The following is a 17,367-nucleotide window of genomic DNA, read 5'->3' as shown; positions in this document are numbered from 1 at the left end:
TCAGTCCCTCCTTTTGGATGTCTGACAGTTTGCCATTTATGAGTAATTAAAACATAATAGTAATGGATATTTCAGTAGTTCATACAAAGTTTGATATACCTCTATTTGAATGCCGTCGAGACCAGGGGTTTTCCCCGTCTGAAATGAATCCATTGCTAACAATAGTTTGTCATGTGCAATTAGTTAGGCCTGCAGAAGATTTTTTGTTGTTGTGGGGAGAAGGATGTCACAAAACTCCTCGTCAAGTGAGGTTGTATGAACTTGACAGGAGAACAAAATCGCTGTTGGTGAGAAGGATTTTTCCAACGTTTGTTAATATTTTTTGTAGGTTCTTTTTGGTCGCGTTTCTATATTGAAGGTTTAGGGAAAAACTTGGTGAATTTTCGCCATTCCCCATCCAATTTAGTCTGTTTTTCAGATAAATGAAACCAGATCTTTCCTGAATAAGTTCCTCAAACTATTTTTGTTTTGCGTCTAGATTATTCAGTGCTTCTGTATACATTTAGCCTATCTACACCATTGATGTCTAATGTTAGATGTTCTATTCTCCGTTGACGAGACCATTTTTTGGAATGAAAATGTAATCGAAAAGCCTTTAACGGCACATTTAAAGGCATCCCATACAATAAGTGGGTCCACTGAACCTGTAGCCAGTGCTCTCTATTGTCTGTTCAATCACAATGTCCTCTATCATTAAAGCTAAAATAATCCTGCCAAGAATTGACTACCGGTCACCTAATGATCAGAATAATGTATAAAAAATATTTTCAATAAATATGCTATGTTATCCATATCATCACCCATTAGTGTTGATGTGGTGAGATATTGCCAATTGATAAATCATGTTGATAATATCACGTTCTGACCATAGTTCTTTTGTGTTTTCGTTGTTTTAGTGTTGGTCAGGACGTGAGCTGAGTGGGCATTCTATGTTGTGTGTCTAGTTTTTCCGTTTCTATGTTTGGCCTGATGGTTCTCAATCAGAGGCAGTCATTGTCTCTGATTGGGAACCATATTTAGGTAGCCTGTTTTGTGTTGGGTTTTGTGGGTGGTTGTCTTCCGTCTTTGTGTCTATGCACCAGATAGGACTGTTTCGGTTTTCCACATTTGTTGTTTTCTATTTTGTAGTGTTCACGGTTTTTTTTGTCGTTATTAAACATGATGAACACTAACCACGCTGAGCTTTGGTCCGATCCCTGCTACACCTCCTCAGACGGAGAGGAGGAAATCTGCCGTTACAGATAAATTATCCATTTCAAATGGGTTTTTAGGGATAACGTGACAGGATTGATTATAAACAGTAGCATCAGCTTTTGCGGTTGGATGCCAATCAGTTGCCATACCAAGCAGTGAGGTAGAGTCATGATGCTCTCTATGGTGCAGCTGTATAACTTTTTTTGTGTGGGAGGGGGCGCACTGCATATCAGTGCTTGAGGCGTCACTACAGACACCCTAGTTCGATTCCAGGCTGTATCACAACCGGCCGTGATTGGGAGTCCCATAGGGCGCGCACAATTGGCCCAGCGTCGTCCGGGTTTGGCAGGTGTAGGCCATCATTATAAATAATATATTTTTCTTATTAACTGACTTGCCTAGTTAAATAAAAAAATGAATTAAGGATATGAGGGCGCGCACAATTGGCCCAGCGTCGTCCGGGTTTGGCAGGTGTAGGCCATCATTATAAATAATATATTTTTCTTATTAACTGACTTGCCTAGTTAAATAAAAAAATGAATTAAGGATATGAGGGCCCACGCCGAATATTTTCAATCTCCTGAGGGGGAAGAGGCGTTGTCATTATTAGGAGCAATACAAAAGAGCTCTCTAGCTAGCTAACAGCTGCTAGCGTCAGTTAGCTGGCTAAGCAGCTAAACTGTGAGGTCTACTTGACCAACGCAACGTCGTTAATGTTTTCTTACTGTTTCCACTATGATTCAGCAAGACACGACATCGTGGACTTCAGGAAACAAAAGGCCGAGCACGCCCCAACCACATCGACGGGGTTGTGGAGCGGATCGAGAGCTTCAAGTTCCTCTGGTCCACATCACTAATGAACTATCATGGTCCACTCACATCAACACAGACGTGAATAAGGCATCTTCATTCATGTGTTGGTGTGTGTGAGAAGGCATCTTCACGACTGTCCACGATTAGCTCCTTGCTGACTTGCAAATATTTGTTTTTCATTCTCATTAATGTTATCGAACAGTTTGTATCTAGGTCTAGTAAAGGTGCCCATGTTTCTCATACCATGGAACATGCAGTAAATATATTACACTACCAACAAAATTGAACCAGTTAAATAATGTAAAACAATTTACATCAGCTCACACACTTTCACCAATTGAATGGGAGTAGCGGAGCCATTGAGGGAGTTCTATTGACCTGAGCCGGGGTGTACCGGTCTATGGCCCGTGACGTAAACGGGCAAAATTCGAACAGCAATGTGCGTCGCTCGGTCATGTTGTCAACAAGGCGGCATGGTGCATCGTCCAGAAACATACATCTCTTTTCCATAAAATATATGTCGGAATTTTTAAACTAGAGTTCATCATTGGGAAAGCAGTTTTTATCAGAAGCAATCACTTTTTCATGTGAAAACAAGGAATCCTACTCATTACTCCACGTGCTTAATCTAACCTAGGCTATGTCACTTTTGTTTTGAGCCGATTTCACCGTGGGCTTTGAACGGGGCACACCTGGCTCACCGCTCACGCCCGGGAGTCATCCCGGCCCCAACACGAATACAATTACGTTCATCCAACGCAAACACCTCCAAACTGGGTAATCCGGGACAGATAATCGAATCCCCCTCATTGAAGGGAACCTACATTACGTAGCTAACTGCATCCACATCACAACAATCAGAAAATCCAGAGAAAAACAAGGAAGTGAACGGTCACGTAACTCTGAACTGTTATCGCCGTTTTTAGTATTAAAACGGTCCTGATAGAAAAATACATAACTTCAGAATCATCGTCTTCGACTCAGAAAACCACACACCAATTCAGGACAATGAACAACAAAGGTAATTTAGCTAACGTCCAAAATCATTGTTGTATAAGCTAGCTAACAGCGGCTAACGTTAGTTAGCTAAACGCTAGACTGCGCGGTCTACTTGGCCGACGTCGTTAGTGTTTTCATTATGAATTAGATAAATAGTTACAGTTGTTTAAATTGTAAGAGTCGACCGGTAAGTAGCCAGCTAGCTTATATATATGTTGCCAAATACGTAACGTTAGCTAGCTAGCGTTAGTTACAGGCTAATTAGCGCGTAGCCGCGTACACTGACCTCAACCATGAATACAACACTATTCAGCTAACGTGTTAGCGAGTTAACAGTAGGACCTGTCATAGTCACTTATGTAAATTGACTAACTGTATTGATCTGACTAGCCAACTGTAATCATCATATTGATTAAGTATTTTTCTGTTCTGTTAGCCAGCCATAGGTACATTTCTTTTGTTAGAACGGTCTGTAGTATATTAACCTAATGTAGCAGGCGTAAAAAGACGCCTGAGCGGAGTTCCCACATCCGTTTCAGTGGGAACGGAAGTTTGATTGAAAATACTGTATTGTTCCCATTAGACAACACAGCCACAAAGTCAAAATTGTCCATCGTACAATTTCATAGAATTTTTTTATTTAAGGTTAGGTGTATGGGTTAGGTTTTAAATCTGATTTTAAAGAAGATAAATTGTAGAAATAAACGGTGTTTATGACTGTGGCTGTGTTAACTAGTGACGCCCATATTGTATCCCTGACCTGGAAAAATCAGCTTTATTCCGACCCCACGAAGAGTGGTCATTGATTAACAATCTAGCATTCAATAATGTTTTGCAATTGTGTGACGTTTGAGTAAAACAAAGTGTTGGTAGTGATAATAGCATAATATTATTTTGTGTATCACAGGTTCCTATCCCCAGCAAGCTGTGTACCCACAGCAGAGCAGTGCACCCATCTACCCCCCTGCAATGCAAGTGTCTCCTCAGGCACCCCCTTACACAGATGCACCACCTGCATACTCTGAGGTAACCATTTGTACTTGGAATAAATGTGTTATCTACTTTTGTGAAGTATTCACAATCATATCAATACAAACACACTGACAGACTGTCTCTAACACTCCCCCTTTCATCCTCTTTCCATTACTCCAAAGATTTATCAGCCCAGGTATGTGCACCCATCTCAGGCTGGCCAGCTACAGCAAATGGCCCAGTACCCTGGCACTCAGATGTACATGCAACTGCCCCAGTCCATGGCTGTTGGACCAATGGGCCACAACGTCCCCATGGCATACTACCCCATGGGAGCCATGTATCCCCCTGGCTCCGCTGTGCTAGTGGAGGGAGGATATGATGCTGGTGCTCGATTTGGTCAAAGCAACAGTGCTTCCATCCCTGTGAGTATCTGCAAAACACCTAGGCTATATCAGGGGTGTCAAGCTCAATTCCTGGTGGGTGGTGTGTTTGCTGGTTTCTTTCAATTTGTGTCTACTTAAGACTTAGACAACCACGTGAGGGAAAGTCATCGATTACCATAAGTACAAGGGAGGAGCCAAGTATATTGCCTGTGTTGAGTAACAGATATTGGTAAAGTTACTCATGCATATGACTTTCTTTCTCCCTCACCTAAACACATCACAGCCCCCACCTCCTGGCCACATGCCTAATGCAGCTCAGCTGGCCGCCATGCAGGGTGCCAACGTCATGATGACACAGCGCAAGAACAACTTCTTTATGGGTGGTTCCAATGGTGGGTACACCATCTGGTAACAGCCAGCATTTGCCACAACTTCTCCCCATACTCCTCTCCCTCATTCAAAATGATGATTCCCTTTCCTGTCCCATCCGCCAACCCCTTTCGGGCTGCTTGGCCATGCCACAATACTGATATCACTTAACGGAATGTAATACTTTAGAGCCCTGATAAAAGGTACAGTACTCCACTTTCGATCCAGAGTTAAGTCTTAATTACTTATTCATAATTTGGGCTTCTGAACCGGTTCCCTGACCTTACAAGGATAGTGCTGCTGTCTTCAGTCAAAACACATTTCATATGTTACTGGCTATATTTTCTTTTTGAGTGAATGACATTGCTCTAAACTCTTAACTGTCACCATTTTTGTACCTTATTATTTCCGGTTTTCATGTTTATTTGGACTCGGCCTCATGTCTTCCTCACAAAGAGTGCTAATGATCCAAGCAGTGCATCACATATACTTGATTTTTTTTTTTTTTTTTTGCTGTTGCATGGCATGTTGAATATGCCCAGTAGGCCTATCTAAAAATCAGTTTCTCCGGCCACCGGATTGTAGTATAATAGTATACTGGTATGTTAAACAAGAACCAAAACAAACAAGAATGGATTACAAAATTCTAACCAGACTATTACATGCCATGGTGGTTTACTGTACCTTCTTGGGCAACTGTAGATGAACATAATCGGGTGCCAAACAGCACCGTGACTTAAATAAAAGCGAATTAACTTAAAATACTTAAGAATGAAATTCAGTGTGATTTTCCAAATTGAGATTTGGATCATCGAAAGGGTTGGTTGGCTTTACATTTTTGCTGTTCTTTTTTTCCCCTAAGTCGGATACCCAGAGTTGAACATCATCCCAGTGTTTCGTTAAGTAAAATAATGGCACCCACAACCTGTTCTTAAAACACAAAAAAGTACTGTCAAGTAAGGTAGAATAACCTACTAAGATCTGTAGGTTATAAGGGCTGCAGTGTTATGAAGCCTTTGCGGGTTCAATGAAAATATAACCAGTTTGTTTATTTTCTGTCTCATCTTCAAGTGATTTGTTTGAATCAATTACTAGTTACTTACTTTAAGTATAACCACGGAGATGGTTGTACCAAAGATATGGTCTAGATTGCACTACAAAATGTTTGGTTGTGACTTAATTATAATAATTCAAATATGGCACATTTTAAAAGGAAACATATCAAACAGTGATGATGGGTTTGAAGGTACTTAAGACCTTCGATCTGGCATTTGTTGCTGTATTTTGTAATGGGGTGATTAAATGTTGTTTAATGTAATTGCGACTAGGTGGTTCTGCATGCCTTTTTGCACTTTTGCTCTGTACAACTTTGAATTTTGTGAAGATGTATCATTGCTAATTTTTATAGAAATGCCACAATTTAATTTATGTACACTTTTGGAAATGATAGATTTTGCTACTTGTTTTTAGTACAAATGCTAATAACCTGCAAATACAGCTCTAGGCAAAGGCTACTCTTTCCTGTACAACTTATTGAAGGAATTTCATTGAAGTGTCTTCACTCCAAAAGGGTGAGGTTCCTAAATGTTTTAGGACTGCAGCAAATCACTTGCATATGGTTCCCCTTGCCCGACTTGTTAATTGTAGTGTTAAGCCACACCATTATTTATGAATACATTTTCTTATTAATAAATATGCATTGTATCAGTCGCGCTTACACAACTGTTTCTTTTCCAATACACTTACGTGCGCTGCTAATTGAACTACCGTAGAACCTTTAAGTCATATCTAACACTAGGTTTGATCCAGTTTGTGAAAACGCCTAGATTCAAGAATTTGATATTTGTTTAAACATTAACATTCAGTGCAATTTCTTTATTTTTCCTTATGTAATGCAACTCATGTCTTGTATGTTATGATCAAAATTCATGTGTCACTGGGTATCCGACTTAATAGCCTAGATTTGATAGTTGTGGCCCTCATTAAAACAAGTAGTCCTCACTGAAATGTGAATTCCAGGTTACTTTGGTCAGTTGATCAGCTGTCTGGAAACCTGCTAGCCTAGCATGCAACCTGTTTGCACATTATGTATCATCAGACTGCATCTGCTCTTGGTTACACTGATCACATGACTAGCTACCATTCCAAACATGGTTGTCATGTCACTCATTTTGCACAGCTGTAAATGTGTATCCCATTCCCAAACACACACTGATGCATCATACGGTTTATAAAGGGGTCACAGCTTTCAAAATGTAAGCAAAAGGCTCATACAATTTTGTTTAGTTTCTTTCTGTCCCAGACCTGACTCATGTTTGTAACGCAGCTTAGACCTAGCAATATGACGTACCGTAATGCTTACCAGTAGATGCCATGCCAACCACAGCCAGTGTGGAATAAAAGTTTCTGTTGAAGGATTTATGGACATTTATAGTTCAGGGATTCTCTAACATTTTTATAATATGGATATGTATTAAAAGTGATTTGATGGACTACAGTACTTTCTTTTAAGATTAAGTGTCACTTTGGTTTATTGAGACATGCGTCTGGAAGAAAACTCTGGTGCAGTTAACTTTTTATACTAAACATAACATTTAAGATGAAAAATTTAGAATAAAGGATATTTTGGAAATTTGAAATGCTACCTGTTCCGAGTGCTTTTCCATCATTTATAAAATCAGATGTGTCATGCATTAGGACTCAAGCAGCCCTGTATGAATTGTAAGAGGAAGAAATGTTTAGTGCATAAACACCTATGGCTTATAGCTAGCTGGATTAAGGACATTGAACACTGAGTGATTTAAAAACTAACCAGCTTTATTGCCATGTCAGACCTGCAGTCTCAAATTGAGGTCTGTCATGCCACTTACTGCCTTTGGCAGATACTTCAGTAAGATCATACAAACACAAGATGGTGTATTTGGTAATAGTAACAGATACAAAACAACATTTCCCATTTAGCTGCCCAGTTTTGAACTGGTAAATTATGTATAATGGCATAAGAGAAGAAAAAAAATCAGTGCCTTCTACTGATCCAACAAATACAATTTCCCATTTAGCCCTCAGGACAATATTTTTTTTAACCAATACAACCAGAAAATGAAAACCCTTCAGAGTTGACACATGGGGAGCAGATTGATAACAATTATATGACAAAGAAGAAAGCATATTTATGATGCCATCTTAGACATTCCCCCACAAGAATCTCATGAAGTCCTCCATCCACCAGTGTTAAACAGTTCTCTTACCTTGCACACAACTGTTAAATTGTGAAACCATCCGTGTGCACACACACTTTTACTAATTAATCTCATCGCTTGCCCAGCTTATGTGCTTATACGTGATAGTGTGTTCTCTTGGGTAAAATCTATGTAGGTCTTCAATTCCGCAGACATATGGTAGATTTGGTAGATCATTTTCCTATTTCCTGTCAGTTTGGCAGAGAACATTTTGTTAAACACCCACCCACAGTTCTCGTCACATTCCTCCTTGTCATCAAGTTCAAATGAAGTACTCCTTCTTTTCATCAGTTACAATGTCACCGTGGGCCAGATCACAGTCCTCCCCCGGAGCGGGTTCTCCTGTGGTTCTGTAGGCACCCTTGTTATGGCACAAGTACCGGTACAGAAGGAAACCCAGGCCAGCTAGCGTCAGTAGAACAAGTACGATGACAACTGGAGAGAGAGTCAAATGCTTTTAGAATAGGGACAGAAGTTCAGCTAAGGATAGATGCATACGCTTTAAAGGTAGACTCAGTGATATAACGTAGATGCAGAACGTAAACCGCACATGCGCATATACTCTGTGAGAGTGAAGTCCTGCATCTCTATTATCTCAATATCTGCGGTGCTACTCGTGGCAACATCATTTTGTGGAGTCTACTTTTAAAACATAGGGTTTTGCACATTTTTGTTTTTATCATACTGAAGTGAAAAGAAAAGTTAAAATAAAATCAGGCCTACTTCCAATGACAGAGGAGTCCGTATGACTGGGAAGCGATGTAGGTCTCATCTCTGTTGCTGAAGACATAAAACATGACAAACAATCCGTTTCATACTGTAGGCTGTGCTAGTATAAACATGAGAAACTGCATCATTTTCTCAATACAGGGAAATCTGAACTGTATTTTATTACACAGTAATCTGCTTACAAAACGGCTAAACTCAGGTCCAGCCCATGTTTAATTTTTGAAATCTATTTGACATAACGTAGTGCCTTAATCAGAAGACAGAGCCGTCATGAAAAAGGGTTGGGTGTCATCAACTCTATAGAGGAAAATATGGTTACAGTATTTCATTGACACACAGACTTCAAAATTCAAATAAATGTATTTTGTCTTCTTTGTGAAATAAGTGCCATATAAAATGGCATTTCTCTAACAAAAAAAAAAAAGGACGTCCCACTTACCCGTCATGGGAATAGAAGTCATGGTGATTGATGTCAGATTCACAAGCTATGGAACAAATGAAAAGTACAGTACTTAGTAGTCATTGTTTACACAACACACAAACTCAGACATAAAAGGCACTGTATTCCTAACCAACACAGTACTAAATTCTGTAGATACATATATCACATTATCTGGCGTACAGCCAAATATTTTTCGTGTGCATTACTGGGCTTTGCAGCAAAGCCCTATACAAACCACCACAGATTTTTCAACTAATCTTCAAACTCGAGTCGGTGAAAAAAGTATCTTAGAAATGTCAGTTTCCAGTTGCAGGTGGTTCTACAAAAACCATAGAAAATTCAGAAAGCTATTAAATCCATGTTTTGTATCGAGTGAGATATGCCTCTTGCATGTGTGTAGATCTTTGTTTTGGTTGCACTGTGTGACGAACTGTCATCTAATGCTACACCTGGCCGTACCGCATAAAAACTAGTAGTTCCTGCAAAGCTGCTGGGAAATGCTAGATGTGCGGCAGCTAAGATGGCAGGGTACAAAACATGGATTTAATATACTTTTTTGTTGTTGACATTTCTAAGATACATTTTTTCACTGAATCGAGAACGATGAAAGTACCGCCAAGAACAGGTTAGTTGAAAAATCTATGGCGGCAGTTAGTGTGTATGGAAGTTTATTAGTGGCTTTATTCAATATAAAAAAATATAAATGGGCAAATTATAAATCTGTGTTTCTAATTCCTTTTCCTAAATGGGTATGCATTTATGACAAAATTCTAAGCGTTATCGTTTTCATGATTGAGTATGCATAATGCCTGCTGATTTGAAAAATAAATAGCAAAGTGTTTCATATTTAATTTCCACAGTACTATCCAGTACAACACTGACACGTTTAAAAATTTAATGTAAAAGCTTAAATTACCAATCATTTCTCATGTAATTTCCTTGTGACTGCATGAATTGTGACAAAATTCAAATGATCAATAAAATTCTATAAATCAATCAATGCTTAATTTTGCTATTTAGTTTCCTCATTGCTCCTTTGCGTTTTCGATGTGTGTTAGACCTGTCAAACACGGTGGGGGGTGCTTTGGAATTGTGTGGTGGAAGTGGTTGCCTGGGCTTGCTAGCTATGCTCAGACAGAAATACTCTTAATTTCTTCAAGTATTTCTAGATCAGAGAGGAAGAGGCGAAGCTGTACTATATACTGAATAACTCCGTATATATACACACACACGCACACACGCACTGAGTGTACAAAACATTAGGAACACCTCTTTCCATGGCATACAGACCAGGTGAATCCAGGTGAAAGCTATCATCCCTTATTGATGTCACCTGTTTAAATCCACTTCAATCAGTGTAGATGAAGGGGAGGAGACAGGTTAAAGAAGGATTTTTAAGACTTGAGACATGGATTGTGTATGTGTGCCATTCAGAGGGTGAATGGGCAAGACAAAAGATTTAAGTGCCTTTGAACGGGGTATGGTAGTAGGTGCCAGGCCCACCGGTTTGAGCGTGTCAAGAACTGCAACGCTGCCAGGGTTTTTCACACTTAACAGTTTCCCTTGTGTATCAAGAATGGTCCACCACCCAAAAGATATCCAGCCAACTTGACAACTGTTGGAAGCATTGGAGTCAACATGGGCCAGCATCCCTGTAGTACACTTTCGACACCTTGTCATCCATGCCCTGATGATTTGAGGCTGTTCTGAAAGCAAAAGGGGGTGCAACTCAATATTAGGAAGGTGTTCCAAATAGTTTGTACACTCAGTGTAGATAATCTTTGCTATGCTGGCTAGGACAGCCAGTGAGCAAGAAATTCATGAGGAGACAGCTCAGGCATGGTGCTTGCTGCAAGCAATATGATGGCTAGTATATGTAGTTACCACAGGTGGCACCTTAATTGGGGAGGACAGGCTTGTGGTAATGGCTGGACCAGCAAAAGTGGAATGGTATCAAATAAATAAAACACATGGTTTGATGCCATTCCATTCGCTCCGTTCCAGACATTATGAGCCGTCCTCCCCTCAGGAGCGTCCACTGTTAGCTACTAGCTAGGTTAGATACGCTAGCTAGCCATGGTGAGGCAAGTCAACACATTTAAGAGATGAACAGAGACATAACCTACTAAAAATTATTCTGGTCTAAACAAATAAAATACATATATTTGACAGTGACAGAGAGCGAGGGAGAACGGCCCCTTTGGCCATTAACGTTAGTCCTTGGTGGGACAGTATTTACAAAAACTGCGGTTGTCATATGTCATGGCACCATCAAATCAAATTTTATTTGTCACATGCGCCGAATACAACAGGTGTAGTAGACCTTACATAGAAATGCTTACTTACAAGCCCTTAACCAACAATGCAGTTAAAAAAAATACCTACAAAAATAAGAAATAAAGTAACAAATAATTAAAGAGCAGCAGTAAAATAACAATAGCGAGGCTATATACAGGGGGTACTGGTACAGAGTCAATGAGTGGGTGCACCGGTTAGTTGAAATAATATATACATGAGGGTAGTTATTAAAGTAACTTATGCATCGATAATAACAGAGTAACAGCAGCGTAAAATAGGAGGGAGGGGGGGGGCAATGCAAGTAGTCTGGGTAGCCATTTGATTAGATCTTCAGTAGTCTTATGGCTTGGGGGTAGAAGCTGTTTAGAAGCCTCTTGGACCTAGACTTGGCACTCCGGTACCGCTTGCCTTGCGGTAGCATAGAGAACAGTCTACGACTAGGGGTACATCCCCTGGACAAGATGCTAGTCTTTCGCATGGCCTTATCCGCAATCTATTTATCTATCTATCTATCTATAGTGCCAAGCAGAGATGCATCAGGTCCCATTTTTACAGTCTTTAGTATGACTAGGCCAGGGATAGAGCTGTCCAACCTTTAAATCTCAGCGAGGACACTAACCACAGGGGCACTGAGTTGGTTATGCGAGTCATACTGTAGGTAAAACTATATTGCATATTGATTTGTTCCATGTCGACTGGAAAATGAGGCATGCAAAATTAACCATCACAAATTGTTTTATGAAGGATATACACCGTACTGTACCCTTGGTGACCTGTGATGGAGACATTGTCTTACAAGTAACAGTTATTCTTAGAATCACTGGTGTTCAACAAAAAAGTTAATACTGTAGGTTTCCAACATATGATTGGCAGAACCTCATTGAAGAGCAAGAACATTTCTGTATTGTTATTTTTTTTTTTAACATCTTACTGAACATGTCACTAGTGGTAACAAAGTGGCACTGTAATTTTAACTGAACACTTCAAGCAGTTCAGCGACAACATAAGTCTGCCCTCTTCCTCATCAGTAAAGTTAGAAATATTGGTATTCCTTCTTAGTTTCTATCAGCTATGGAGACAGGTCCTCAGCCAGAACTGCCTGTGAAAAAAGGAGCGCAAATTATGCTAAAAGATTAGAATGGATGGAAATCTAAAACACAGATGATCAATGTACAACTCATGATAAGTGCACTAGTCACAATTAAATTCACATATCCTACTGTTTTTTTATAGTACAACTGTATTCTCTGGTTTAGTGCATGTCATAACCAATCATTCACTCAATTTACAGTTCAATGAGGTATAATAGCACGGGTGGTGTGGGGCATCTTTCAGCCATTTTGGTGCCCCTGCAGCCCTTGCTTTCTAACCTGTCTGATGGTGGGCAGCAGCATCTGGAAGACAGGAGGGGCAGCGTCTGCTGGAGAACCTGCTGGGGTGTCCCGTACACAGCAATGACATCAGTTTCCTTAGGGTTGGAACACAAAATATATTAGTTGAAAGGCACACTGTCATGTCTGGGGCAAATGAGCTAATATAGAAAAGGCTTTATTTTAAAATCAGACAACAGGAACTCTTAAGAATCACTGATTCCAGTCCATATCAGATCATCTGCCCACTTAGAATCTCTGGTACTGTCCCATGTGGGCTATAATAATGAAATACTGCAACGTTGACATTATTTACTGTCATTCAAACAAAAGCTTTACTTGCAATAAACAAAATGACAAACTCAGTGGGGGAGGATCATAGGACTACAATATTAATAGAATCTGTATTGCTCTTAAATTGAGGGAGTTTAATTAAGCTGGACCGGGGTGCGCCGGGCTATGGCCCGTGACGTGAATGGGCAAAAGTGGTGAGGGAGGAGCGCCGTGCTCAAATTGAAAAGTAATCTGCACCACCAGGTCATATTGTCAGCAAGACAGCATGGTTCATCGTTCAGACACATACATTTTCCATCAAAGTACATGTTAACATTTTCAAACTAAGTTTACTTGTGAAGGCAGATAAATAACATATTAGTTTTAACCAAGATAAAACACTTTGCATGTGAACAGGGCTTGTAAGTAAGCATTTCACAGTAAGGTCTACACTTGTATTTGACGCATGTGACAAAAAAACATTTGATTTTCAACGTTCTTGACATACTACACTTTTGTTTGAGCAGACTTCGCAGTGAGCTTTGAACGGCGATCCCGGATCACACCCGAGAGGCAGCCGGTTTTCAAAACAATGACTATTCATCCGGTGCAATTTCCACCAACCCGGCCAGCTTAATCAAATCCCCTCATTGTAATATTGCTGTAGCCCTCAATGCACCTTCCTCTGAAATGACAATACAAAAAAAGCCACTTACCTAAAAGTGTTCCACGATGTCTTGTTGTGAAGGTAGTAGCTAGCTCGCTAGACTAGCCAGTGGGCTAGCTAGCTAACACAAGCCAGTAACGTTAGCCAGTAGTGCATCATAGCCAGCTAGCTACACTACAGGAACAAAAGTCAAACATCTTATTCCAAAATGATGAGCATTAGAGGTCGACCGATTATGATTTTTCAACGCCGATACCGATTATTGGAGGACCAAAAAAAGCCGATACCGAATAAATTGGCCAATTTCTATATATACACACATACATACACATTTGTAAAATGACCATTACAACAATACTGAATGAACACTTATTTTAACTTAATATAATACATAATCTATTTAGAATCAAACAAATAATAAAACATGTTCAATTTGGTTTAAATAATGCAAAAGCAGTGTTGGAGAAAAAAGTAAAAGTGCAATATGTGCCATGTAAAAAAGCTAACGATTAAGTTCCTTGCTCAGAACATATGAAAGCTGGTGGTTCCTTTTAACATGAGTCTTCAATATTCCCAGGTAAGAAGTTTTAGGTTGTAGTTATTATAGGAATTATAGGACTATTTCTCTCTATACCATTTGTATTTCATTAACCTTTGACTATTGGATGCTCTTATAGGCACTATAGTATTGCCAGCCTAATCTCGGGAGTTGATAGGCTTGAAGTCATAAACAGCGCTGTGCTTCAAGCATTGCGAAGAGCTGCTGGCAAATGCAGGAAAGTGCTGTTTGAATGAATGCTTATGAGCCTGCTGATGCCTACCACCGCTCAGTCAAACTGCTCTATCAAATCATAGACTTAATTATAATATAATAAACACACAGAAATACAAGCCTTAGGTCATCAATATGGTCAAATCCGGAAACTATCATTTCAAAAACAAAACGTTTACTCTCAGTGAAATACGGAACCGTTCCGTATTTTATCAAACGGGTGGCAACCCCAAGTCTAAATATTGCTGTTACATTGCACAACCTTGAATGTCATAATTATGTACAATTCTGGCAAAATAATTACGGTCTTTGTTAGGAAGAAATGGTCTTCACACAGTTCGCAACGAGCCAGGCGGCCCAAACTGCTGCATATACCCTGACTCTGCTTGCACAGAACGCAAGAGAAGTGACACAATTTCCCTAGTTAATATTGCCTACTAACATGCATTTCTTTTAACTAAATACGCAGGTTAAAAAAAATATACTTGTGTATTGATTTTAAGAAAGGCATTGATGTTTATGGTTAGGTACATTGGTGCAACGACAGTGCTTTTTTCACGAATGCGCTTGTCAAATCATCACCCGTTGGGCGAAGTAGGCTGTGATTCGATGATAAATTAACAGGCATTGATTATATGCAACGCAGGACAAGATAGTTAAACTAGTAATATCAACCATGTGTAGTTAACTAGTGATTATGTTAAGATTCATTGTTTTTTATAAAAGATACGTTTATTGCTAGCTAGCAACTTACCTTGGCTCCTTGCTGCAGTCGCATAACAGGTGGTCAGCCTGCCATGCAGTCTCCTCGTGGATTGCAATGTAATCGGCCATAATGGGCGTCCAAAATGCAGATTACCGATTGTTATGAAAACTTGAAATTGGCCCTAATTAAAATCGGCCATGCCGATTAATCGGCCGACCTCTAATGAGCATTAATATGGAGTTGGTCCCCTTTGCTGCTATAACAGTCTCCACTCTTCTGGAAAGGCTTTGCACTAGATGTTGGAACATTGCTGTGGGGACTTGCTTCCATTCAGCCACAAGAGCATTAGCGAGGTCGGGCACTGATGTTGGGCGATTAGGCCTGGCTCACAGTTGGAGTTCTAATTCATCCCAAAGGTGTTTGATGGGGTTGAGGTCAGGGCTCTGTGCAGACCAGTCAAGTTCTTCCACAACGATCGACAAACCATTTCTGTATGGACCTCACTTTGTGCACGGGGGCATTGTCATGCTGAAACAGGAAAGGGTCGTCCCTAAACTGTTGCCACAAAGATGGAACCACAGAATTGTCTAGAATGTCATTGTATTCTGTAGCATTAAGATTCCCCTTCACTGGAACTGATGGGCCTAGCCTGAACCATGAAAAACAGTCCCAGACCATTATTCCTCCTCCACCAAACTTTACAGTTGGCACTCTGCAGTCGGGCAGGTAGCGTTCTCCTGTCATACGCCAAACCCAGATTCGTCTGTCGGACTGCCAGATGAAGCGTGATTCATCACTCCAGGGAACACGTTTACACTGCTCCAGAGTCCAATGGCGGCGAGCTTTACACCACTCCAGCTTGGCATTGCGCATTGTGATCTTAGGCTTGTGTGCGGCTGCTTGGCCATGGAAACCCATTTAAGTATGCTCCCAATGAACAGGTATTGTGCTGACGTTACTTCCATAGGCAGTTTCAAACTCAGTAGTAAGTGTTGCAACTGAGGACAGATGATTTTTACGCGGTATGCGCTTCAGCGGTACCGTTCTGTGAGCTTGTGTGGCCTATCACTTCATGGCTGAGCCCTTGTTGCTCCTAGACATTTCCACTTCACAATAACAGCACTTACAGTTGACCGGGGCAGCTCTGGCAGGGCAGAAATTTGACTAACTGACTTGTTGGAAAGGTGGCATCCTATAACGGTGCCACGTTGAAAGTCACTGAGCTATTCTGTAAGGCCACTGTACTACTTAATGTTGGTCTATGGAGATTGCATGGCTGTGTGCACGATTTTATACACCTGTGAGCAACGGGTGTGGCCGAAATTGCAGAATCCACTAATTTGGCCATGTTCTGTTATAATCTCCACCCGGCACAGCCAGAAGAGGACTGGCCACCCCTCATAGCCTGGTTCCTCTCTAGGTTTCTTCCTAGGTTTTGGCCTTTCTAGGGAGTTTTTCCTAGCCACCGTGCTTCTACACCTGCATTGCTTGCTGTTTGGGGTTTTAGGCTGGGTTTCTGTACAGCACTTTGAGATATCAGCTGATGTAAGAAGGGCTATATAAATAAATTTGATTTGAATTTGATTTGAAGGGGTGTCCACAAGTTGCTAGCTAGGTTAGACAATCACTTCACATGCATCTAACCTACCGGTAGCTAGCTACATATAATAGCCAATTAGCTAGCTACTAGTAGCTCACTGTCCCCTCCTGCAAACTCCAAACACACTGTTCTTCTGTGGGGTTTCACACTGGTTGTTGTTGCCGGGATAGCCTAAAAACACACCACAATCGATACAGCTACAACCGGAAAGACCATCGCCAGCAAGCACAGGCAACCTCTTCCGCTTCACGTTAGCGAAACCCCACCCAGTGTTTGACTGACAATCAACACAAATCGAAAAAACGATAATGCAAATGAGGAAACGAAATAGCAAAATTAAGCATTGCGATTGATTTATCGAATTTGATTGATCATTTGAATTATGACAGTCTTAAACCACAGAGTATGGAAAAGCATTGTCAATTGAAAAAAATACTTTGTCACAATTCATGCTATCACAACAAGAAAATTATTTATCATTTAACTTAGATTTTTGGATGTGTCAAGTGTTGTACTGGAAAGTACCATGGAAATGAAT

The 17,367-nt window shown here is 40.4% G+C and overlaps 1 protein-coding gene across 1 annotated transcript; it reads left to right on the top strand.

Moving 5' to 3' along the window:
* The first annotated feature begins 2,840 nt into the window (after positions 1-2,840).
* LOC120059257 (DAZ-associated protein 2-like) lies at positions 2,841-4,898 on the top strand. Its single transcript, XM_039008164.1, has 4 exons — positions 2,841-3,028; positions 3,914-4,032; positions 4,161-4,403; positions 4,648-4,898. Exons 1-4 carry the CDS (start codon positions 3,016-3,018, stop codon positions 4,774-4,776), a joined length of 504 nt encoding a protein of 167 aa, XP_038864092.1. The 5' UTR covers positions 2,841-3,015; the 3' UTR covers positions 4,777-4,898.
* The last annotated feature ends 12,469 nt before the right edge of the window (positions 4,899-17,367 follow it).

Source organism: Salvelinus namaycush, chromosome 14 (genome assembly GCF_016432855.1).
Source record: "Salvelinus namaycush isolate Seneca chromosome 14, SaNama_1.0, whole genome shotgun sequence".
Classification (NCBI taxonomy): domain Eukaryota; kingdom Metazoa; phylum Chordata; class Actinopteri; order Salmoniformes; family Salmonidae; genus Salvelinus; species Salvelinus namaycush.
Note: the sequence above shows the minus strand (reverse complement) of the source record. Positions and strands in the feature narration are given on the sequence as shown.

Coding starts and splice junctions, on each gene's coding strand:
- LOC120059257 (XM_039008164.1), top strand. Junction 4,033..4,160: donor CACCACCTGCATACTCTGAG/GTAACCATTTGT, acceptor ATTACTCCAAAG/ATTTATCAGCCCAGGTATGT. Junction 4,404..4,647: donor GCAACAGTGCTTCCATCCCT/GTGAGTATCTGC, acceptor AACACATCACAG/CCCCCACCTCCTGGCCACAT.